At 44.3% G+C, this 26,401-nt stretch overlaps 1 protein-coding gene across 5 annotated transcripts; it reads left to right on the plus strand.

Annotated features, from left to right (window-relative positions):
- Positions 1-639: 639 nt before the first annotated feature.
- Positions 640-26,401, plus strand: LOC309533775 (potassium voltage-gated channel subfamily A member 3-like). 5 transcript variants are annotated; one of them, XM_082225352.1, is made up of 5 exons: positions 640-3,106; positions 3,577-4,633; positions 7,703-8,232; positions 8,483-8,652; positions 8,739-8,857. In XM_082225352.1, exon 1 carries the CDS (start codon positions 1,117-1,119, stop codon positions 2,956-2,958), a length of 1,842 nt encoding a protein of 613 aa, XP_082081478.1. In that variant the 5' UTR covers positions 640-1,116; the 3' UTR covers positions 2,959-3,106; positions 3,577-4,633; positions 7,703-8,232; positions 8,483-8,652; positions 8,739-8,857. The 5 variants fall into 5 exon arrangements, 4 of the variants coding, with proteins under 4 accessions (XP_082081478.1, XP_082081477.1, XP_082081479.1 ...); XM_082225351.1 differs by lacking the exon at positions 8,483-8,652; XR_014220464.1 differs by lacking the exons at positions 640-3,106; positions 8,483-8,652 and adding an exon at positions 23,457-26,401 and having other exon boundaries at positions 3,115-4,633; positions 8,739-8,899.

Genomic DNA, 26,401 nt, shown 5'->3' on the forward strand with positions numbered 1-26,401 from the left:
TGCTTTTTGGGGGGATAATGACAAAGGGAATGGATAAGCATTTGCCAGGTGAAGGCAAGCAGTACAAGGAGAACCAGGTCACCTCTGCACCACATGGCTTCGCCCAAAGTGTAGTTTGTCAAGGGTGCTGGGAATTATAGCTCTGCAAGGGGTGGAATGCCACCCCCAGATCAGTTTGGGGGAAGCCATGTACTTTAAATGCATGGTGTGGATGTGAGCCCAGAGTGCTTTGAGCAAGGGGTCCAGAGAGCGCGGCTCCTTGTGGCCCTGGAAGTGAGCCCCTCGGATCACTGCAGAAGACGCGCCCTGCACCAGGAGGAGCCGCATCTCTCACCAAGCTTGCACAGTGGCCGGCCGGATCCTGAGCAGCACAGGGTTGCCCGCTGCAACAACAACCCCGGGGCAGCAAACTGGCTGGCGTCAACAACACAGCCAAACGCACGCCCGAGCCCCTGCTCCTCACGTTACGAGAAAGCCATTATTCCCTATGTTCCAGCACTAAACCTTGACGTTATTTCAGAGCCCAGGCGTGTGTGCGCGTGTGTTGTTTTTTTTGTTGTTTTTTTTTGGGGGGGGGAGTGCTCCTGAAGAGGCCGATGCGCGGGAACCTGCCTCTTGAAAGTACGCCTCGTAGCGCTGACGGGGAGTTACTCCAAGGTTAAGCGCGCGATGCAGCGGCTTTGCAGCCGCGGGGAGGGCGAGGCGCTCTTGCAAACTTCCCCCCGCGCGTAACGTGTTGCTCGCTGGCAGCGTCCAGCAGCCGAGTGCGCGCGCTCTCTCTCTCTCGCTGTTGTTGTTGCAGCAGCTCTGGGCTCTCACAGGTGGGGGAAGCGGGGAGACCCCTCCCTCGTTCCAGAAGCGTCCGCTCCCCTCGCCCTCCTCCTCGGCGCTCTGGCGGGAGGGCGACGGCGTGGGCGGCGACGGCGCGGAGCGAGTGACTGAGGAGGGCGAGAGGCGGCGTCCGGGCTGGGGGCGGATTTTTTGAGCCGCGTCGGGCGGGCACCTCAGAGCGACGGCGGCGGCGGGTGCAGCCGGGAGGGTCACTCTGGCGCTCTGCCTGAGGTGTCGCTTGGTCGGCCGGGGAGGCAGCCTCCCCTCGGCTCTGCCGCCACCTCCATGGACGAGCACCTGAGCCTGCTGCGCTCGCCGGCCGCCCTGTCCTCCGGCAGGCACCCGAGGGGCGGCAGCAGCGGCGGCGGCGGCGCTGGCGTCGTCGTCGCGGGCGTCGTCGCCGTGGGCAGCAGCCACCACAACTTGGGCTACAGTGAGCAGTTCTTCCCCGAAGGCGCGCTCTCGGGGCCCGGGGAAGGGCAGGAAGACGACGAGGAGGGCGTCGAGGAGGACGTGGGCGACGGGGAGCTGGAGGGGGGCATGACCGTGGTGGGGGGAGAGGACCCTCTGCTCGAGGAGACCCAGCACCCCCATGCCCTGCTGGGAGGGGAGCGCTACGACCACCCCTCCATGGCCCACACCCTGCCTCCCCCTGGGCATCACCAGGTGGGCAGTGGGGGGGACGCCGGGGAGCACGAGTGTTGCGAGCGGGTGGTGATCAACATCTCTGGGCTGCGCTTCGAGACCCAGCTCAAGACGCTCGCCCAGTTTCCCGAGACCCTGCTGGGGGACCCCCGCAAGAGGATGCGCTACTTTGACCCCCTCCGCAACGAGTATTTCTTTGACCGCAACCGACCCAGCTTCGATGCTATCCTATACTACTACCAGTCCGGAGGCCGCATCCGGCGCCCTGTCAATGTCCCCATTGACATCTTCTCGGAAGAAATCCGCTTCTACCAGTTGGGCGAGGAGGCCATGGAGAAATTCCGAGAAGATGAAGGTTTCATCCGTGAAGAGCAGAGACCTCTGCCCGAGAAGGAGTTCCAGCGCCAGGTGTGGCTCCTCTTTGAGTACCCGGAGAGCTCTGGACCAGCTCGGGGCATTGCGATCGTCTCAGTCTTAGTTATCCTCATCTCCATTGTCATTTTCTGCCTGGAAACCTTGCCTGAGTTCAGAGATGACCGTGACTATGACAGCACCACAGGGACATTTGGGACCAGTGGTGGACCTTTCGTGGCAGATATCTTCCCAAATTCCTCTTCTCCAGCAACCTCCATGGTGTCTTCTTTCACTGATCCTTTTTTTGTGGTGGAGACTCTGTGCATTATCTGGTTCTCCTTTGAGCTGCTTGTCCGTTTCTTTGCTTGTCCCAGCAAACCCACCTTCTCCAAGAACATTATGAACATAATTGACATTGTGGCTATTATTCCTTATTTCATCACCTTGGGCACTGAGCTGGCCGAGAGGCAGGGCAATGGTCAACAAGCGATGTCTCTGGCCATTCTCAGGGTCATCCGGTTAGTCAGAGTCTTCCGTATATTCAAGCTCTCTCGGCACTCCAAGGGGTTGCAGATCTTGGGGCAGACCCTCAAGGCCAGCATGAGGGAGCTGGGCTTGCTCATTTTCTTCCTCTTCATTGGAGTTATCCTCTTTTCCAGTGCTGTCTACTTTGCAGAGGCTGATGATCCCACGTCCAGCTTCAGCAGTATCCCTGATGCCTTTTGGTGGGCTGTAGTGACCATGACTACAGTGGGTTATGGTGACATGCACCCAGTCACTATTGGGGGCAAAATAGTAGGGTCTCTCTGTGCCATAGCTGGGGTGCTGACCATTGCCTTGCCTGTGCCCGTGATAGTCTCCAACTTTAACTACTTTTATCACCGAGAAACGGAAGGTGAAGAACAAGCCCAGTATATGCATGTAGGAAGCTGCCAGCATCTCTCCTCCACTGAGGAGCTGAGGAAAGCTCGGAGCAATTCCACTCTCAGCAAGTCAGAGTACATGGTGATAGAAGAGGGAGGCATCAGCAACAGTGCATTCAAACAGGCTGCCTTCAAAACAGGCAACTGTACAGCCACAAACAATCCAAACTGTGTGAATATTAAAAAGATCTTTACGGATGTTTAAAAGACACATTTCAAGGATATATAAAAATATTACAGAAGGTCTCCGTAATCAGTATTGTGAGGAACATGCACCATCGTCATTCTTTGTGCTCTTGTTTAATACATGTACTTTTCTGATCCTTCTTTCTGAAGATGGGCATTTTTAGAAGGTAAAAAACCAAACAACTAAGCAGATGTTAAGAAAGCAGATAGATAAGAGGATACAAAGAAGTCTGGGCTGCTTCTTCTAGAAACAGGTTTTTGTTCTGTGCTGTTTGTTGCAGGGCTTTGGGGGTTTGCTGGGAAATTTAGCAAAGAGCAGCTCATTTGTTGATTTTCCTTTCCTTGAATGTGTGCACTTGTTGGAATGAAAGTTATGAAGTGAAAGAAACGCGGATGCAAGTGTGTTGCAGTGAGTAGAAAATATAGGCACTGAAATTTCACAAAGCATCTCTGCCATCACGCTGCAAAATGATGCTCACATCTTCTAATGCGTGTCATACGAGGGTACAGTTTTGCTTTTGTTAATGCCAGGTTAAAGCCTGTGTGCCGTCTGAATTTGCCCTAGGCATACGTATAATTGTTTTGATATAGCGAGGGGAAAGTCTTCATTGTAAGTTTGGATTTCTTTGATCCACAGAACTACAGAATTGCTTCCTTGAATTCAAAATTCTACCTGCACAATATAGTGGAAAATACTTCTTCCTACATCACAAGGTTGAACAATTGTCTAACTGGATCATATCCTGAGTGTTTGGCTTTCTGCATATCATGAAGTTTTAGGCTTCTGGTAAGTCACTGATGGGCTTTTCACAGTGACTGTAGCCTCAGTTGAAACCCATCCAAACCTTAGAAACAAAGGGGGCATTTCCATCCATTGCCAATGCATTTAAGATAAGCGGTTGCATCTATCACAAGAAGATTAAAGTGGCAAACACGCCTTGCAGCGGAAGTTACTAATTTGGACCTGAGTGATGCAGTTTCCATAGCAACTTTGGTTTCCTGGGAAACTCCCAAAGGTTGTCATGGCATCCATTCCCTCCCTCCCCCAGTCCTTTGCTGTTTCCATAGTAACCCTTCCAGATGGTTCGAACTTCTGTGGTTCCACAGAAAAGCCGCTGCTCTGATCACACACACACACACACCATTAATCCCAGAGAGATTTAGGTGTGGAAACTAGGCATTATTCTATATGCACCATTTTTAGATGTGCAGAATTCTAAAAGTTCTGGAGCCTATAGAAGAAGGGAAAAAAGGATGATATGGAATAGTTTTTGTTGTTCTGCACATCCTAAAAGAATCATAACATCTGTTCCATATAAAAGCAATCTTCAAACCCTCCCTTACAATTTGGTGCCTGATAATTGAAAAGTCTATATATGCTACCTACAAAGCTGCATAGAAGATTTATAAAGATGACACCATCTCTGCTTCTTTTGATGAAATGATACATTAAATCATGGCGCATGACCTAGTTTTATGCAAAACACCCCTCCTGACACAAATGGCAGCTCCACTTTCAAAACACGTATGGCACTGAAGAACAAGACCAAAAGCATTTATTACAGAAGGATGAAAATCTGGGGAAATAGATGCAGATGAACCCAAAAGTGTTGGGCTGAGAAATATTCAAATCATCTGGGGAATGTATACTCGTATACACACAACTGGGGCTGTGGAATATCAGACAGACACAGGTGAGCTGTTTGCTGCTGCAAGAAGTGTTATTCTTGCTTATGGTGTATAAAATATACCATCTTTGAATAATCAGACATTTCTAACCCCTTAGTTTTAAGATCAAGTCTCATTTTACTTCCTATTATTTTATTTTTTAAATGCTTAATTTCTGAAAGAGTTTTGTTTCCTGCATTTTTAGAATTGCAGTAAAGCTACCTGCTCCAAAGCATTTCTATTGATTTCAATCCAAGTGACTTCCAGAGTAAATATCAGGATATCTCTATATAGCTATTGGAATTCAGTATGTGTTGCAGTATTAGCCACTAGTGCATTGCTTTCCGTAACTTGATTCCACTTATCAAAATGAATCTATAGAGCTGCAAGTTAGTTACTCATGCCAGCTGTGAGGTCCTGATTCAGTGACTTTCAAGCCACCTTAAACCTTGGTAAAGCAAAATGTGTGGTAGATAATGCCTAAAGACACCAGACATTCAGCCAATTTAATTTTCTTAAAATTGTTTTCAGCAAATATAGTAGCAATTGAATGGGGATACTTCTATTTGTGGTACGTGTGTACATTTTATGAGATTCAGAGCTCTACTAGCATACAATTTTATGCTTTTTGTATGAAACTAAGATCTGTGTGTGGCGATCTTACTTGATCCCATTCAACATTCCCGTCTACTATTATTTTCAGCCACTAAATTCAGCACACTATGATAAATTTATTGGCCAAGCCCACAGTTATTTGTGGCACTATATGAAGCTGCAATTGAGCCTTGTAATTTTCACCAGCTGAGAACTGGGCTAATTAGCGTCGGGTGTAGAGCTGTGCCAGCGAAATCGGTCATAATAGTGTTGTCTGTGTGAATTTCAGCTTGCAAGTTTGTCTGGAGAGAAAGGATAAGAGGGAAGGGGGAGCACTATAGGAATATTGCTTTCTTCTTTTGCTTATTGGTTGAAATGGTTAAATCCTAATTTTGATGTGTGTGGAATATTATCACAAAGCAAGAACTCTTTGGCCAGGATCCAGAGAGTCACTTTGGGTGCATCCTAGGGCTTAGGCATGCCTAATGGGACTGTGAGATTTTCTCTGAGCAGCAGTCTCTCTCTCTCTCCCCGCCCCATATTGTTCCCTCTATTTCAGATGTTTAGGCATGAGTGCCATTGCTTTATGTAGCCAAAATGGCACCATCCATGAAAACACAGGAACTATTATGGCACTTAGGGGAACCCAAAGGTTTACAAAAGTACAGTGGGTGGTATCCAGTCCAATCATTCCATTAGTGCAAGGATTTGTGCTTGTGCAACAGAGCTTCCCACCCCTCCCAGATCTCTGGGGCAGGGTTGAGGGAACCTCTAGAACACATCTGGGGATGGAGATGAGGGAATGTTCTGTTGCACGAGCAGAAATCCTATGTTGGATACAACCCAAATTTTGTTTTTGAGAAAAAGCTGTAAAGGTGGTGGTGATGGTGGGGAGAATATCCAAAACAGTCCAAGGACTAGAAGTGTGCAGTGTGCATAGATTGTTGACTGTCAGTAGGTTGTTGTTGTTTAGTCGTTTAGTCGTGTCCGACTCTTCGTGACCCCATGGACCAGAGCACGTCAGTAGGTAGGCATAGGCAAACTCAGCCCTTCAGATGTTTTGGGACTACAACTCCCATTATCCCTAGCTAACAGGACCAGTGGTCAGGGATGATGGGAATTGTAGTCCCAAATTCCTCTGGAGGGCCGAGTTTGCCTATGCCTGGTCAGTAGGGATGAGGTGAGGGAGAAATGGAAAATCATGGAGGAAGGTAGGTCTGGAACAGTGAACAGGAGCTCTCTATGGTGCAACATTTCATTGCAAGTCCCATGCGCCCAAAACTACTTTGGAAATTTCTCCTTGGTTCCAAAAGAGGCCACACAGCATGGGGAGATATGATTGACAGAACTAATTGCATTGTTCTTTGGATCTAGGTCATTAAGATGAATAGGAACTCCCAGCTCTAGGAATAAGTGATGTGCATTATTCTCATTTTATGTTCAGGGTTTTTGCTTCACCCACAAGGTGAGAATGAGGACTTTGAGAAGATGACATTGCTTCAATTTTTTTTACTTGCACCCAGAACATATGAATCCATGTATTCCAAAGGAAAGATCTATTACACAGAAGCCATACGTATTGTAAGCATAGAGAAGGCTCTTACTTCAAAAGGAGATCCTTTGCATGTTTGTGTTGGTTTTTTAAAACTGTTCGTGATTATCAGGGTGAGAAATTCCAAGCTATTGTTTCTGGTGGACATCAAAAAGTCAGCCCAATGGTGACAGAGTATCACTGTCAATGATGGCCCTATTCCCAAATGAAAGGAGGGATCTTTTTAAAATAGTGCCACCTAAGTGGCTGTTTCTTCCTCTTTAGTAGCATACCTGCAAAGTACTGTATTACAAAGACCAATATTTTCAAGCCAGTTGGTCTGTTATTTTCCTGTTTCTTTAATGCTGATTTTACTATTAATATATACCCTGCATTCTCAGCACAGAGGGTGTCACAGTAGTGGCAAAGGCAAAAAGATACTGAAACTGGGGCCCCATGTTTATAGCCATAAACTCCTTTCCTAGGTTACTGTTTCCCTGGGAAGAGGGCCAGGGGGCAATTTTGATTAGGAAAAGAGTATGGGGGAAATAGTTTAATATTCCATCCTTCCCTGTGCTGCTGCAAAGAAATTTGCAGCTCTCCACTCCACATGGCTGCATTTCAGTAAGAACAAAAATCAGATCGAATCATGGTCCTCCCACATAATGCACAGTTTGGCCTTTTGCCCCAGCCACTGAACACAGATCTCATGTATCAAAACTATAGCATGGATCTCCATCACTGTCTAGAGAACTAGGGACCAACAGGTGGAGACATATCACTGTGTCTTAATAGTTTTTGTTGTAAGTCAATCCAGGGGCTCCTTTTGGGGCCAAAAAGCAGTAAATAAATGATCCAATGAATGAAATGAATGGCACGAAATGAGCACTGTTCACAAACAACGCACACCCCAAAGTCAAGGATAACAAAGAAGATATGAAGGACTGATGAGCAACACTTGTCTTCTCAGAATTCCTCTGCCTTGGGACTCCAGATGCAAACTTCAACTCTAAGCCTGCAACCAGAGCTGCAAGGAAAAAGCACCCCATAAAGAGGTAGGCAAGGTCAGGTGGTTGTTGGGGGTCACCAGGGAGGGGGACATTATGTTTCATCATATGATGCCTACACTTCTTCTCCAACTCTTCCAATAAAAGTGATGGCCACCCATGGCCTCAAGAGTGTCTCCCATCAATCCCTGGGAAACATTTAACTTTACAAGCTTCCCTTCACAGCAGACAGCTGTGGGACACAGGATAAATATACACAGTGTAGAAAGGGGACTTCTGTTTATTCCAGATGTTGGTGAGCTTCCACAAAGCACCAATGAGTGCAGTGGATAACAGCCAGCTTTGCTACTGAATGCTAGGCACTTATCTCTGTCTATTGCTACAGCTGGCAAAACACTCATGATGTATTTTCTCCACTCCAGTACAGCCCGAGCATACAGAACAAAAGAAGCTGCAAACTGCAGACAAACATTCCAGTCCCTACAATGGACAGGTGAGTGTTCTTGCAATGACTGCATTGTCTTCCCCTACAGGAGAAGCTTCCAAACATAGAGTGGGAGAGTGGCCTTCCAGTGGGAGAGTGGGAAGCTGAGGTGAGGCATGCAGGGTGAAATAGCACCTAGTGATAGCATCCTTTGTTGCCTCTGCTCACTCACCTACCCATAATGGCACTTAGTCACTGGATCTATCAGTTGCTGCTGAACCCTGTTATTCATTACCATCCCATACTTGTCTCCCTGTAGGCAACAAGGCAGCCATTCCATATTCTGAGAGGCAAGGATGATTCCCATTCCTAGTATCATGCAGACCATAAACGGCACCTGCAGCAAGCAGCAGCAACAGCAACAACTAGTTGAAGGCAGATATGCCTTTGTTGGGCTTCTGTCTTGGTGCCGTACAGCTTTTCCATCAGGTGTGATAGCCCATAATGTAAACAGGGGTAGCCAGCATGAATAGTGATAAGGAAACCTGCATCTATTACTCTTCTTTCTCTTGCAGTTTTCAAGCATACAGAAATCCTGCAAGAACGCAAAGACAACAGCCTTGATTCTTCTGTGTTGCTGTCAGAACTTATACCTGCCACTGATATGGTTTAATAAAAGCTGGGATGTTGTGAAGCTGTGTTTCAGCATTGTCTGTTTTCTCATGACGGTTGGCAGGTAGGGAACCATCACCCTCCAATTTTTGCTCTGCTCAGTTGTCTCCCAAGAGAGGCACACAAACTAGGCAAGGGAACAGCGAGTTCCTTGCTACAACAACACAGTAGGACTGTGGATCAGCATCTTGCCTATAGCTTTGAAATAGAAGTACTAGTAATGGTGAATGGGTTGCCTCCTCTACCTGACTTTCTCTGTGATGAAAAACCTACCAACTGGGCTGCATGGAGAGAGGGAATGCAGGGGTGGCTGTGGGTCAAACTGCTCACAAGGTCACACGGGACACTAACCAACACATGCAGCAGTTGTCGAAATGAATATATTTCTGAATGGGATGAAGTAGGCCTGGCAAAATGAGAAGTGTTCTGGAGTATGAATTGAACTGACAGAGAAATGATTGGTCTGTGCAAATGACATTAACTGGATATCTCATTTGCTCTGTCTTGGTTTGTCTATGGTTCTTCGCAACCATTTCTCTTGGGATTCTGTAGCTAGTAGTGACTCTGAAGGCTTTGGCATGCTGCATCTGTGCTTTTCCATTGGGTTATGGATGCACATAGTGCTCCTTTGGTCCACATGACTAGGAGCCTTCCTGTGCATTGGGGTGCTTGAGAGGAGTAAGTGGCATGTCATAGGAGACTACAAAGGGCCCTCCATAAGTTATTCTGTGCACACCTTTGGCTTGGTGGTCAAAGTGTAGCTATGGGTTCTGTCTTGTTTCCCCCTGTCTGCTGGCTAGACACATAAAATGTAGGCTGTGCCTGGTAAAGATCATATTCACATCTCTCTGGATTTTGCTTTCCCCTCTGTTTTGCGCCTTCCCAATGACCTGCTAAGCAGCTCACAATACTTTCTGCCATGGGTCTACTGTTGTAGCATTCATTTTCCTTTGTGCATGTGCCTCTCCCCACTTTCCCCTGAAAAATGCTGTCTCTCCTCACATTCACAGCAATGCAAACACACTTTGTCTTGAATGGAGGCATTGATCCTCTCCTTTAAGACTGAAACCTTCCTCCTGAGATCTCCTCTGGCTTCTTCATGCAGGTCTCTTATGCAGAGTGCCATGACAGCTTACGCAGGAGGAGTCACTGTGGTCTGCTTTTTATGTCTGATACTGAGCAGTGCAAAAGCTGTGTGCATACTGGTTTAGGTGACATAATGAGGTCATTTGCTCATTTATTCATTTATTGTAGATACGTGCTGCCCTTCAGTTTACGAAACCTGGCCTAATTTTAGGAGGCACTTAAAGGACTCTGAAGATGATAATGACAGTTAGGCTTCTCTCTCTTTGTTCCCTCCATATGTTGTACCTCCACAACTCTTGTGATCCCTAACCATTAGGCATGCTGGCTGGGACTGATGGAAGTTGTTAGGTATCAAGGATAAGTACCACGTTGGAGAAGGCTACACAGTTGTCCTTATTGATGCTTTCTATCTATGCAAGGAACTATGCAACTTTCCATTAGCTCAGATTAAGGGTTCTGACAGAACTTTCAAAAGATGCTCATGTGTTATAGTCCCCAGATGGATGGAGTCTCTAGATTTGGGGTATGTGTCTGATGTAGTGCATATATGGCACTACGAAGAGGCAATTGATATTGGAAACTGGTGAAGAAAATGAATGGGTGGTGGTTCTTAGGGTGTGTTTGGTCCAGCCTGTTTAGAATTTTTTTTTTATAGAAAACTTGCAATTTGAGTGGTACCTGAAAAACAATAGAAAGCCATTGCAGGTGCTGAGACATCGACACAACCCAATGTTGCATTTTATGCTGGTATATCCTGCTCTAGCTGAATTTTTCATAGTCATAAGGGGCAGCCCATCACAGATAACGTTACAGAGCCTTTGTTTGAGGTTACAGAAGCATGGCTAATTGTTGATGAGTGCCAAGTCAACATCTCATAGAAAGGTTCACAACCTTCTTGCCAGGTGAAATTGCTGGAAAGCTTGATGCATTTGATTGATGCAGTGCTGTCTTAACAACCTTGCAAACAAATCAGAATGATTGATCAGTAAATAGCTGATGCCATTTAAACTTTGTGCAAACAAATCAGGATGAATGTTTAGGGTCATCTGGAAGCAACCCAAGTCTTCACATGATGGTGCCAAGTGGCTTTACATATGTGTATGAGCAGGAAGGGTCAAGATCAATCGTGTCGCCAGAGGGAAGTGATAAGGGAAATCCCCATAATCACCTGCTGGGACCTTGTTGAGAAGAACAAGTAGAACCAGTCAAGGATGGTCTCACTATATCAGGTGTGGGAAGTCTGTGTCCCTCCACATATTGTTAGACTACCACAACCATCATTCCTGATATTGGCTATGCTGGCTGGTGCTGATGGGAGTTGGAGTCCAACAACATCAGGAGGGCCACAGATTCCCCACCCCTGCACCAGATATTGTAGTTGCCCAGTATCCTGTGTTGAATAATATGAATATAGCAGGGGAATATCACAGGATGAATAGAGTTCTACTGTTACCTGTATCAAACAATAGATAATGATTGCTTGCTGAGCAAGGCTGCAAATGCCCTAGTCCAAGCTAAACAATCCAGAAATCTGATAGTATCCAGAAAAAGATGAAGTTGAAAACTAATTGTTCACTTGACATTATTCTACAAAAGGGGAAGGTTAAAAATGAGGCAGTAACTGGCTGGGGAAATTTGCATTTCGGTTTCGTTTATTGAGTAGGAGCCAGACAACTACAGGCCACCTGGCGTCCTTCCCTCCCTGAAAGGTGTATTAATATCCCCAGGCAGTTTCTACTAGGCAGGATGGGCATAGACCCAGGTCACAGGTGGTAACCTACATACTTTTAGATTCCCTGCACATCTCTGGGTGAAGCCAACTGATACCAATAAAAATCCAATGGACTAGGGTGACCTTTGGCTACCTAATATGTAAATTCCATTCATAATTACCTACCCTGAATATGCTTACCTATACCATTAAGGCTATCAAGTTGGTCACTCCCCACCTTCACCAGTGTTCAGACTCTGTAGTTAAATCTACATATATTCATAGTAAAGGCTTCATAGATTGGGAGCCAATGCACTCAGACGTGGCTAGGTTATTACATATGAAAAGAGATAATGAAGTGTAGCATAACTTGTTTCTCTCTGTGTCTAGTTGTAAGATTTCTGCTAATGACTCCTTTGGGGATCAGTATGAGGCCCTCTTTAGACATCTGCAGATTCTTCCTCTTGCTCTTTTGACCTTTGGTATTTTTCTCTCTGCAGATATTTAATAAAAAAATGGTAGATCTGCGAGGTCTGTATGACTAGATAATCAAATAAATTGTGACCTGCTTGTTTTCATTGAGATCATATGAGGACAATGTCAGTGCAGATTCATCCCTTGAGTCATCTTGCTCACCTTTCGCCATACACCCTGCTGGCAGCTTCACACATCTACAGCTTGTTGCCAATGCTATTAAATTGAAAGTGCAAAAAAGAGGTTTAAACAGGCACCTTAAGCATGGCTCCTGTTTGGCAGGCTGCACACGGTGGTGAAAATACGTTTAGATTTCAGAATCGGATGAGAACTGAATGCAAATCAGTCCCTCTTCCAAAGCATTGTGCTGCCAGCAACCCTAAAACATTTCCATCTGGTGCTCCACCTTTTCTTTCATGGTGCAATGAAGTGGCGGTCTTGAGAGATGAATATGCATCCTGATTTTGCCTCAGGCAAAAGTTAAAGCATTTCCATTTCGAGTATAAACCCCCAGCTGGCTAATACTGTTGCTTTTCTCTGTCTGTAATCCTGTGCACATGTATTTGGGAGTTGGCCCCTGCGACTTCGGTGGGTCTTACTTCTGAGTAAATGTGCACAGACTTGGTCTGCACAAACTGTTATACTGATAGCAAAAGGGGAAACTGTGCAATGGATTGTGGCTCTTTAAAAAAACACCCCTTATTTCTTATGTGACTATTTGGTTAGACTTCTGTGAGCTTAATGCTGCTTTGCCACTAATTTTACCAGTCCTACTGTGATGGACATTTATGCCCAATCCTTGGATTTTGGGTTCCAGTAAGCCCCATAGTAACACACTGCCAAACATTCATGCATGAAAATACCCCTCTAGTCTTTGTCATTTCATCTTTGTTTTATGAATCGAGATACATGCTCAAGTAAATGTAACTTGTCTTGTAACAGGCTGAACTGTGGAAAGCTTTTGTGTTCAGCTTGCCAGTCGATATAACTATGCTTCTCACCCATAAGAGCAAAATGCATAAAGTCCTACAAGATCTGCTCCTTCTTTGCTGACCTGTTTCTACCTGCCCTGGGTGGGATCCTGACTGAACCCTGCTGTAAAAGGTCAAGAGATAGGAGATCTGGATCCTTGTGGGACACTGAAGGGGCCAGAGACTAACTTAACCATGAGTCCCACAAGGCTCCAGATCTCCTATCTCTTGACCTCCTTTTTCAATTTGTATTTATTAAGGACCACATTGCTTACAGGGCAGTGGAGGATGCAGCAAAACACAATGTTAGAACCAGTGTGAACTGACTTAGAGACCTAAATTTGCACTATACATTTGTTTATGCAGATTTCATACAGATACATACATTTACATGTCCTGACTCTTAACTATCTAGCAAAACTCATGTCTAAACTATCTTGAAATTAAAACTCAGTATTGACAGATCTCTCTGAGGGTTCCTCCATATTACCTATTTATTGAGCATCCTTATTTACTTTCACAAAGCTTGTGTGTAGGTTAGATTATCTGGTCATTCTGTTTGTTTGCATAGTAATTATATGACAATGAGCATTCATCCTGATTTAGAATCATAGAATCATAGAATCATAGAGTTGGAAGAGACCACAAGGGCCATCGAGTCCAGCCAAGCAGGAAACACCATCAGAGCACTCCTGACATATGGTTGTCAAGCCTCTGCTTAAAGACCTCCAAAGAAGGAGACTCCACCACACTCCTCGGCAGCAAATTCCACTGTCGAACAGCTCTTACTGTCAGGAAGTTCTTCCTAATGTTTAGGTGGAATCTTCTTTCTTGTAGTTTGGATCCATTGCTCCGTGTCCGCGTTTATATGTGTTTATATGTCTTCCCGTTGGCCATTCATTCCACATTTTTCAGTGTATTTCCAGTCACTTTCCTAATGCTGAAAAGTTTGTTTCTTTGTTAAAGTGGATTTTCTGTGCTAGGTGCATCTGTAAACTTGTGATTACTTGTGAGGGCATTCAGTAACATGTCTGTCCCATGTAGCTAGGGAGGACCATTTCCAGACTATCAATGTTTTGGGGTGGGATTCAGTCATATCCCAGCCTGCACTATTAAAGTAGATTTGGAGCTCTTGTGAAACAAACCTGCTTCCACAAAATATAGGATTTTTTTTGCAGTAAGGAAAGTGATGGGAAAATGCACAGAAAGTGTAGAACAATGCCTGCTTGATGCAACTTCATGTAATATCCCCACAAACAAATCAGAACAAAAGATCATTAGACAAGTTGTCTGGAAGCGACCTGATGCAATAATAGTGCATTAGTGGTGCATTTATACTGTAGTGTCTGGACAGCATTCCACTTTAATAGTTGTTCTGTGATACTTCCCCAATGCTGTTGCATTATCGCTGTCTTGGAGGGGCACTCTTGCAAGAAAAGTGGAACACCCATCCATTTGTGGTATAAACAGTTACAGGATTTCAACAGGAAGTTATGAGACATGCACTGATTGGAAATGAAGCAATATGTCACACCCCAAAACTTCTGCAGGTGTCAATTGTATTGAAAGTGAAATCACACATAACTGCCCACCAAGTTATACAGAGAGATGATGGCTAGCCCAGGTTCCCTTAATGATTTTTATGTATGCTGTGTGGATTTGGACTTGGACTATCCTGCTTCAGGGTGGGATAGGAAAAGTGTGTACCCTAAAATGTGTTGCTGTAAGTATCTTTTTCACCTTCTATTATATATTTATTGGGAAGCTGATGCTTGTGGTGGTTTCTTACTGTGAGGTCATTGCACATCACACAGACTTGCTTTACTGACATGAAGATTAATCTCTGTAATAGAAAATGTATTTTCTGAAGATGCTATCAGGAAACAGTAGATTGGGGTGGAGAACCTGTGACTCTCCAGTTGTTGGATTACAGCTCCTTTTATTCATTGGCTATGCTGGCTGGGGCTGATGAGAGAGTTGGAGTCCAACATTTGTAGAGCCATAGTAGAGGATCAGGTACAGAGAACTGCATTGATTCCCCTCCCCCAAATGATCGCACATGACTGATTTTGCAGTTAAATTGCGTTTCTCAAGATATAATAAGCATAATGCTGTGCTTTCTCATCATTATGCTGAGCCAATGTATAGTTGACATTGCAAAATCAGAAAGTACTTCCTACTTTCTGTTCAACTTCTGATTATCATGCTAATGATCTATTGAAGTGCAGAACTGAAGATTTTGGATTTTTATTTCTATTATTAGTGCTGCTTTCTGAACATGTCCCTGAAGGTAAGAACAGATGCAATGAAGGCAGTGAAGTAGGATCTCTTTGCTGTCTCCACAGTCATGTGGTAGGCCTGATTATGAGTCTGAACATGTGCTTGGTTGGCTACGGAGTGAGATTAACGCCACTTACACTCCAGCCTTCACCTGGTCTATCTCTATACATTGACCACAGCTACTCAGAAACTTCACCAGGAAGTGGCCTGACCATAACAATGGGGTGATATCCATGTGATCTATTTCCAGACACATGGCTCAAATACAAAATCAAGGGTATATCCTGCTCCATGTGTTGCACTGATGTTCATCTGAGACAGGCCCATAGTTACCATGGAGGCCATGAACACCAAAACTGGACTTGAGGTTTCCTCAGCTTGGATGTTGAAGTCACCCAAAATCACCATTCTGGGTTCCACACCCAATACAAGTTCATTCTTGGTTCCACACTGCACCCAAGACAAGTTCAGTCAGGGAGGCTGCTGAGCAGCAGGATGGGTGGTACACCAACAGTATCCCAAACCTGCAGATCCTTCCGTCCCCCTCCCCTCAGGGGAAGTGAACTCCTGTGTTCAGCAACACCTCCCTGCTGCTCCCAGTCTGGGCTGATGTCAAACTGAGTAACTGGGTAGGTAGAGCTGCATCAGTTCTGACCCACCTCCCTCACCGTGGCCTCAGTGATATACCCCAGGGTGGCCCATTCATCCATGAATCAGCATGGTTTTATTACAGACCAACTTGGCATTCAACACCAAAACTACCAGAATGTTGGGGACAGTGGCAGTGAGTTCTGTTACAGGTTGCTCTGTACTGTATTCCTGCTGTTAGGATTTCTTGCCTGATCTGAGATTTGGTTTGTTGCTAGCCTGGTTGGATCTCATAATCTTTTTTGAGGAAGGATTTTGTTAAAGAGACTTCGTTGAAATAAGCAAGTTTTACAATCTTAAAGTAGTGGTGGAATAGGTTCTCTTTCAGTCTGATTGATGAAATTAATAGGAATTGCAAAACCAGCTTCTCCATCCAGCTTTGCTTTGCGTGGCAATACTCCCCCCCCCATTGTGAAATGAAGACACGGGACACAGTATTTTAGGTTAATGGGCATAAAAAGGCCACAACTTTATTGATTACAGAATTGAAAGGTATTGGCTTTAGGCATTGGCTCCTATCGACTACCCGGCATGGTGACCGGAAGGGTTGTCCACAAACCGTGGGGGGGTCCTGTTGGAGTACGCCAACTAGGATCCCACGGGTGTCACCGCTCGGGGGCGTGCCGGCGGCCCTTACCTCCGTAGGTTTCGGACAAGGCAACGCCCCCCGGAGTCCTCTACCGGACTACCCCTTTTATTTGGGGGAAGGTGATGGCGCTTCCTTCCCCCCCTCTGATTTGCGTATCAATTCCCCCTGCCAATGCCTAACCGCCAACACCGGAGAAGTTGTGACGTTTGCTATGAGGTAGGCGAAAAAACCAAAAGGCACGAAGTGGGCCAACTTGGAAAAATTCCTACCAGGCCCCTTGCGGCGACCAACCGAAGTCCATAGCAAGGCCAAGACTAGCTAAACCTACGGGTGGGTGGGATGGGAGAAAAAACCTCTCTGGGGTCCAGGTGGGAAGAGGGCGATCCCCGGGCGTACCTGGCCTTAAATAGGCAAGGTCCCGCCTCCCCGTCCAGCCAATAGGCTGGCCGGTTCGGCGACACGCCCGGGGATTCCCTGTTCTCGCGCGGGGGACGAGCCAGCCCCCGCGCGGGAGTGGGGTGGAGCAAGCCCGCAACCCCATCTCCTTGAAGCCGGAAATGGCTTTCCAAAAAAACTAATGTAAGGTTCTGAGGAAGTACAAAATTGGAGAGTCAAAAATAGTAATGTTCCATTACTGGGCTGAAAGCTCAAATTTGAATTTGCTCTACATGAATTAATAAAACCTGTTGATTTCACTGTTAATAGCAAATACTTGATTCAGATAACTGGACAGCCTGAAGGTGCTTTCAGCTCTTTTTTATTTTTAAAAAATAATAATACATGATTGACTGTTTTGGAATTGTGGACAGATGGGAAATTGATCTTTATTAGCCCTCTGCTGTCATCTCTAAATAAAAATGGAAACATCTGGCTTTACAATTAACCCCTCTAAAATATGCTTATGAATATGTAATGACACCATTTTTACATGCTACTTAGCTCAGAACCATAATCTCCCAGTGTATAGTATGATAATAGCTTTTGGGGGAGAACGTTTAGATATTTGAAGGGAAGCAGACTTCAGCTGTGGCACTTGTGGAACATGCTGTCATCTTGACTTTACAGCTTAGAACCTATGTACTCCTGCCTTCTTAAAATAAAATTGAAGAGCCTTGAGAGTTTATTAAGGCCAGCTGTATTTCACTTGGACAGGTCCTTGGCTCCTACAGACATCTGTAGTTCCAGAAACACTGGTGTGTAGTAGCGGAGAAATGGACAGCCACACATTTGAACGTTCCCCTGCTTTGCTGTGTCCTTTCCCCTCTTCTACTTAGATTCTACTTACTTACAGCTCTTCCCTTGAGAGCTTCTCTACCCCACATTTCAAAAAGAATCTCTCTGCGTTGTATCCAACTATTTATTTAAAGCATTTATAAACCACTTAATATTTTAAAATGACAGCTGGGTACACACTGCTGTTTACTCTTCATTCAGTTTGCTCCCAGTGCTGGTTTGGGAAACAGTCTACGTATAACCTCAGCCACAATCCATATTTATCCTGTATCTGTCCTGTTGTCTCTTATGAAATACTGTGTTTAGCTGTGCTTCCCTCCAAACCAGCTTCAATCAAAATTGTGGAAAAGAACAACCTAGCTGCGTTCTTAGCTGGTAATGTGTGCACAGCCTAAGTCACTGCATGAGTGGAAAAAACTTTCTCTTGTGCAATGGAACCTCCCCTCCCCTCCCTTTTCAGGCACTTTGCACCCCCACATCTGCTCTAGAGATTCTCCTTACCTTCCAGAGCAAGATCTTAGGGTGGAGCAGTGTGGTTTTGTGTGTGTGTGTGTGTGTGTGTGTGTGTTGGAGAGGGAGGGGAAATTCTGCTGTGCAAGTGGAAATAATTCTCTCTATGCAATGATTTGGTTGGCTACAAGTCTCTGCTCCCCCCCCCACTCTGATCAGTTTCACTTTCTGTCATCCTCTCTGTGCACCTAAAGTTTAACTTTGGAGTTCTCATCATATGTTAAAATCCCAGAATATCAGACTAGGGTTGAAGAAGACATCATCACATCCTTCTGACTTGTTTATTTTGTACTCACATGTGCATTTCCTCACCTCCTAGAACTGTCAGTCTGGCACTTCTTTTAAAAAAAAAAAGAAGTTAAGGGTTTTTTTGTTTTAAATAGCCTACATTGATAGATGAAGAGGAGTGTTCTTGGGAAGAAAATAGTATTTAATTCTTAGACATATGTGCCATAGAAGGCTGCTTTGTATCCAGTCAGACCAGTGTTGCATCTAGTTCAGTATTGTCTACATGTGCACATGGTGTTAGTCATACTTTTTTAAAAAAAATGTAAATTATTATTATTATTATTATTATTATTATTATTATTATTATTATTATTATTATTATTTTGTTCCTATCCTGCCCATCTGGCTGGGTTTCCCTAGCCACTCTGGGTGGCTTCCAGCAAAATATAAAAAATAATAAAATGTCAGACATTAAAAACTGAACAGGGCTGCCTTCAGATGTTTTCTAAAACTTGTGTAATTCTTTATCTCACTGACATCTGATGGGAGGGCATCGACAGGGAGGTGCACCACTGCCAAGAAGACCCTCTGCCTGGTTCCCTGTAACTTTGCTTCTTGCAGTCACGAAACCACCAGAAGGCCTTCGGAAGTGGACCTCAGTGTCCATGCTAAATAATAGGGGTGGAGATGCTCCTTCAGGTATACTGGGCCGAGGCCATTTAGGGCTTTAAAGGTCAGAACCAACACTTTGAATTCTGCTCAGAAATATACAGTGGTACCTTGGTTCTCAAACTTAATCTGTTCCAGAAGTCTGTTCCAAAACCAAAGCGTTCCAAAAGCAAGGCACACTTTCCCATAGAAAGTAATGCAATATAGATTAATTCGTTCCAGACTTTTAGAAACAACCCCTAAAAAAGCAATTTAACATGAATTTTACTATCTAATGAGAAAGCAATGAACAATTATACTGCAGTCACACAATAAATCAATCAGTAGCTGAACTTGGTTCCACACAGTCACAAAAACAAAACAAAACAAAACAAAACAAAACAAAACAAAAAGAGCCACAAAGACAATAATGCAAAATAAATAGCAAAAACAGACAGACCTCAGCGTAACACTCAAAATGGAACTATAGCACTCAAAACAGAAGTGTGGCACTCAAAACGGAGCACGTTCGGCTTCCAAAAACGTTCACAAACACTGGAACACTTACTTCTGGGATTGCAGTTTTTGGGTCCCAACTTGTTTGAGTACCAAGGCATTTGAGAAACAAGGTACTACTGTACTGGGAAACAGTGAAGATCCTTTAGGACCAGTGTTATATGGTCTTGGTGGCCACTCCCAGTCACCAATCTAGCTGCCGCATTTTGGATTAGTTGTAGTTTCTGAGTCACCTTCAAAGATAGCCCCACGTAAAGCACATTGCAATAATCCAAGTGGGAGATAACCAGAGCATGTACCACTCTGACGAGATGGTCTGTGGGCAGGTAGGGTCTCAACTGGTGTAGCAGATGTGCTTAAAGTACTTAACCTGACCATGTTTATTTTGGAGAAAAAGCAGCTGCAGGGCCCCAGTCTGAAACTCGCTCCTGATTCAGATCAGAAACATATTCTGGATCAGGGCCTGTTGTTGTTTATATTTGTTTATATTTATTGCATTCACTTCTATTTCACCTTTCCTCCAAGTAGCTCAAGGTGATGCACATGGTTTTGTTCCTCCCCATTTTATCCTCACAACAAACTTGTGAGGTACGTTAGGCAGAGAGATTGTGACTGGCCCAAGGTTACCTTGGGTTGAGCAGATATTTGAACCCTAGTCTATATGATTGTAGCCCAACAATCTAACCAAGTGCATTAAAAGAAGAAGAGGAGGAAGAAGGAACAGGAATAATAATGTGTCATTTGGCTAGTGAGTGGTGCTGACAGCAAGCCCAAAGGGATTGGCTGCAGGAGGGAATTGCTAATTGGGAACTTCCTCCTGCAGCCAATCCCTGTTTTTAGCATGGATCTTCCTTTGCAGTTTGGCTTGAACTCAAGCAGGGCAGCTGCAAAGGAAGAAAGGAAAGAACTAGAAGTGCATTTAGAATTCCCTGCCACTACAACTTGTACATTTTATTTTTTAAAAAGATAGTGGCTGGTGTGATGGTGCAGAGTGGTGGAACTGCTGTCCCCAACATCGCTGCAGCTGGGGCAGGGCAGGGGTGGTGGTCAGGTTGGAACTTTGCGGATGTTCTGGAGGAGCTAATCTGGCATTCCTGCCAATGTGTTCACACAGCCCCAGCCTTGTTGCCGTCCTGTCCCAGCCACATCCATATAAACTGTAGCGATGCCAGTGGTGGCAGGACTGTTCTGTGGCTCTGCCCCACCCAACTGCATAACTTGTTCAAAAAGAACAGTTGCAACAGAAAGAGGGGGGTGTAGTGTTATATGAAAAGGTAAAGGTAAAGGGACCCCTGACCATTAGGTCCAGTCGTGACTGACTCTGGTGTTGTGGCGCTCATCTCACTTTATTGGCCAAGGGAGCCGGTGTACAGGTTCCAGGTCATGTGGCCAGCATGACTAAGCTGCTTCTGGCAAACCAGAGCAGCACACGGAAACGCCGTTTACCTTCCTGCCAGAAGGTACCTATTTATCTACTTTCACTTTGACATGCTTTCAAACTGCTAGGTTGGCAGGAGCAGGGACCGAGCAATGGGAGCTCACCCCGTCGTGGGGATTCGAACCACCAACCTTCTGATCGGCAAGTCCTAGGCTCTGTGGTTTAACCCACAGCACCAACCGCGTCCCTAGGTTATATGAAAGGAGAGTCTATTAGTACCTGAAATGAATATTTGATCCTAAGTGGCTAAATCAGCCTTTCTCAACCTGTGGGTCCCCAGATGTTGTTGAACTACAACTCCCATTACCCCTAGCTAGCAAGGCCAGAGCTCAGGGACGATGGGAGTTGTAGTCCAACAACATCTGGGGACCCACAGGTTGAGAATTGCTGCGCTAAATGAATTGTTTTAGCAGTTCTGAAAGTGTGAGATGGGCCTCCCTAGAGTAGGATGGATAGTAGCCAGGAGAGGACCAAGCTTCCTTCTTACAGTGATGGTCCAAATGCAGTGAATGGCAACCACCCAAGTGTGGAAGGTAGTTTGAAAGAGGAATCACTGCTTGTGTGTTCACTAACCTAGGGATGGGGTGAAAATCTGATTCAGTTTGCATTTCAAGATGAACCTCCCTAATCCACAGTTTCTGAAACAAGACGCAAATGAAACACAGCTATCCATTGCTTTGCACTTTCCTGATTTTTGCAGTGCCGTTTTCCAGACAGGTAATGTGTATGAAAATGCATACAGTGCAGTAAAATGTGCATAAAATGAATGTATCAGTGAAAATAACATAGAAACGTGTATTAGGGAAAGTTGCTTTGATAAAAAATGTGTGTACAATATTAAGAAAATTTGCATAGAAATGTGTCTGTTTGGTGAAGTTCCCACTGTGAAGCTTATGAATTTTCACGAAGACTTTAAAAAATGGCAAACTGATGTGGAAATATGGAGGATTGAATTTAAGATTGGAGAAAATGAGAAACTGAAATTGACTGAGTCTCCCATCTCATACTAATCTAAGTTCAGCTGGTTTTTGTACTATTCTAGAATCTTGGAAAACCCATCTCACCTGAGACAACAGTGAGGCAAAAGTAAATAATATGTACGCCATAGGCAACCATGCTCTGTCATATAACGCATTGTTTTGTCTTACGAGTGACTAGGCAGCAACATCCCTTACTGAATATGAAAGCTGAAGTATCCATACAGCAACAATCAGTTTCCATCAGCAGTTGGGTTCCCAAGGGTCCCTCCCATGGGAACTATAAAGCATGCTGCTTTCTCATGCAGCTCTGTTTTGCTCCTCTCCTCTCCATCCTCTTTCCTCCTGGCCTAAAGACAGAGTGAGCATCACCAAATGACCTGCCTGTCTTCCTTCAAGCGTTGTCTTGGGTCTCGTCCAGAAAACCCCCTCACCCAGGTGGTTTCATATTACAGCACTAGAAACTTGGAGAAGCGTACTGCAAAACTCGCATGCCTCCTTTCTGCGTGGGAGACCCTGCTCTCCACTGTTAGGGGTGGGGAAAGTGTTAGAGGAACACAGTTGGGCATGACGCATATAGCAAAAGGTGTGGGAGGAGGAGGCATGGGAAACACAGTTGTCCATTTCAGGGCGTGTGTCCCCCTTCCATAGCTTACCTGTGTGGAGTGCTTTCTTGTAATGGAGTTGGGTGTTCATGTCTGGGGTCCCAAGATGAGGTTCCTGTTGGGGTTCTAAACAGACAAGTACTTTCAGTATGTTCAAGTTCGACTTTGTGCATTCTGTTTTGTGTGAAGTGCACCTGTTTCTCTGAAAAGAGCCGGAAAAGCCAGTCAGAGGGAAATTCTTTGTTCCAGCTCTGGGGCTGGTATACAACTGTGCTGTTAGTGCGGGGCATAGCTGTGGATTGTCCTGCCTACAACCGTACCCTATTTTGGCTGTTGCACTGCCATATTTTCACCAGTGGACAGCTCAGCCAGCTGCTAGCGTTCTGCTTGAAAATCTGGCGTGTTCTGACAGTGTACATTTCAAGGTGGCAGTGTAGCTCAAGTTCTGCTGGCATAGGAGGTCTTTGGACAAATTCCTCTCCTTCTCCCCCAAATAACAAACCAAAGGTACACTCAGAATTTGCCGGGTGTCATGTGGAGTGCTGAATTTAGCTATCCTGCTTCTTACTTTTATTTTTAGGGCATGAAATTGCAAATTTTCTGAAATGCAAACACTGTACAAGAAGGATTTGATTCTGCCTTTAAAAATGTGACACCATTCCGTGCTTGAATGTACACTGAATGCTTTCATTTATTCTGCTCAACAGATAACAGAAGATGTCTCAATAAGTGCAACAGAATGCCACCAACCTCTTAAATACTTACTAAAAAGAACCACAGACACCAGGAAGAAGTCACTAGTTATACTATAGCATCGTGCACCGAACTGAAGGATGGTCTGCCCTCTTGTGTCTCAGTATTTTAACTTGTAGTTGTATAACAAGTTCTATCTCTCTGTGTTTTCTGACAAGTGCATTATGTAGAAATGAACATCTTTCATGTTGTAAGATAAAACCAAACGCAATATTAAAAGAAAGATCAAAGCTGGGGGAAAGGGGCACAATTATGTGGATGTTATTTCTGCCTTTATAAAATCTCATGCAAGCTTCAGTGACTAAGAACAAACTTCAAATGAGCTGCTAATAAACATTCCAAATGTGTTGATTGTAAAATATTCATCTGTTTTGTACAGTTTTATTTTGGGCTGTGATGAGAAATGAATCATCATTCTGTGTTTTTTTTAAATGAGTCCCCCCTCCCCGTTCAGTGTTATTTATAAAGTGGTACCTTTGTTACAAAAAGCTTTCCTACTTATTTTAGCCTTTGTGTATGAGGAGAAGTGATGCTGATTTAAACGAATCCTCAAAGGATTTTCTGAACTGTTAAGTTTCAATTTTGTGCCTTGTTTTGAAGCATTTATTTAAATAAGGATACTGAAAGGCATATGCGTTTGTTAGCAAAGAAATACATATCTCCTCTTAAATTCTAAGTGCAATTCTTTGCATGTTTACTCAGAGGTTAGTCCCATTGAATTCAGTGGGATTTCTAGTAAATGTGTATTGGACTGCAGCCTGTATTTCATTAATATCCATGTATAAAGGTATAATAAAAGAGATATGGACAGATTGCTTAACAACCACAGGCTTATCACCAAGTTGGGAAGAATTAAGAGCATCTGGTTAAAGCATAGCACAAGTCTCTAGAGCCACTTTGAGGGTCATACAGAGTCTTACTGGTTGTGGTCATGATAGTGAGCTCCAAGTGTTGTCAATGAGCACATATCATTATGGTCAGCTGAGCTCTGCTCTAGTGCAAGCTCGCTTGAAAACAAGTAGGGCGTAGTGCCATTACAGCTGAGGGGAGCAATAGAGAATTGTTTATATAGGGTTCCAGTCTTTTACAGCTAGTAGGGCTGGGTGATAATATTGATAGATCGTCTAAAACTGGTTTGAAGTCCATATCATGATATTGGTTTCATAATTTTGACCTGGCAATATATCATGAATCACGATGTGTGTGCATGCGCTATGCAAAAATCACAACGTGGGAAGAAGCTTGAAGCCAGCCAATGCCTCTACATAACTCCATCCGTATTTCAGACATTATATCAGTATATCGGTATATGGCTATGTTTAGATGGTGATGTATTGATGTAGAAAACCAGATATCGCCCAGCCCTAATAGCTAGTTGCTAATGTATAGCCAGCAATGTTAAATTATGAACTGAAGCAACAGGGAGTGCAACAGGCATGCATTTCATACCCAAGCTGCTCTGAAGGGACCAAAATGGGTACCTTAGCATGCAGCAGTAGTGAAACAAGGTGTATTTCTTTGTTCCATTGATAACCTTCTATCGGTGGACCTTTCCAGAAGATGTTTTGTTTGCACAAGGATAATCTTGTAGCTGTTGCCCCACCTAGTTCCAGTTTGGGTTTGTTCTTGCCCTTTTGTACTGGGAGGGTTAGAGTTGCCTTGCTGCAGGAAAGGATAGCCAAAATCTGCACATATTAAGAGAGATGAGCACAGTAGTGCTTGGCAGTGGGAGGGAAAGTCTCTCCAATGGGACGTCAGAGGTGGCACCTGGCAGGTGCTCACAACATTAACACACGACACCTAGGGCCATATGTTTTTATATTAACATTTTATTATGTTTTGACAGGAGAGTGACACAAATCACGGAAGCATCATTAGTAGCAAATGACAGGTTCAACATTTCTTAGGCAAACAGACCCCCCAACCAGTGCCCCCTGACCTGAAGATGACAAATGTAAGGAAAGAGAAAGAAGAAAGGAGGAACTTTGTCAAGAATTGTTGACAACCAGTGCCTAGTTAGAGAAAATGAAATGATTCCCAAAGGAGTGAACAGTCTCAGAATTAGCCCTCCTGCCACAACAAATTTGTTATTTAGTAGACAGATCTCAAAGATCCTCAACCCCATGCTCTCTCTGAAGATTATGACTTCTAAAACTGCAGCACAATTCATTTTGCCATTAGTGATATGCTAGAAATTTAAAGCACAGCAGGTTTTGGAAGTGCCAAAATTACCAAGATGAATATGGTGATTAAATAAACACCAGAGCTAAAAAGACATTAGTTCTATCATTTTCCCAAATAAAGACTCAATAATGGGGCACTTTTGCATGTGTTTTTAGACCTGGCAAGGGTTTCCACTCCTCCAGCACATGGTTGTGCCTGCGTTGCATTTTCTCAACAGCTCAATACTGCCATCTGAATGCAGGGAAAAGTTATTTTCTGGAAAATATGTTCACTGAAAATAATAATCTAGATTCCTCCAGTTGATGGGCAGCCCAATTGTGTATTCTTCGTGCAAAATATCTGGAAGGGTCCCCTAGGAACAAGAGGATGAAATGGTACACGGGTCAGGTAAACAATGTTCCTTTTGGAATATGCTAAAGCTAGTTCCAAGGTTAGATATTCAGAATTAAAATGCGTAGCTTTGAATTTCTTTGCCAAAGTTCAATGCCAGCTGAAGGATTTGAAATTGGTATTTGACTTTTGAAATTGGTATTTGTTCTCCTAAACCTCCAATATTTGAATTGCAGCATAAGAAGTGGTAGTTAAATGACAGACGACATCTTTGTAGTCAGTGCAAAACTTCCATTGAGCTTGATGGATTCTGTACTAAGCTTTTTAACCATGTGCTAAATATAAGAGAATCAACACTGTTAATAAACATCAATGCATCAAGAAA

The sequence above is a fragment of the Podarcis vaucheri genome (assembly GCF_965113315.1).
Source record: "Podarcis vaucheri genome assembly, chromosome: 6".
In the NCBI taxonomy this organism is placed as follows: domain Eukaryota; kingdom Metazoa; phylum Chordata; class Lepidosauria; order Squamata; family Lacertidae; genus Podarcis; species Podarcis vaucheri.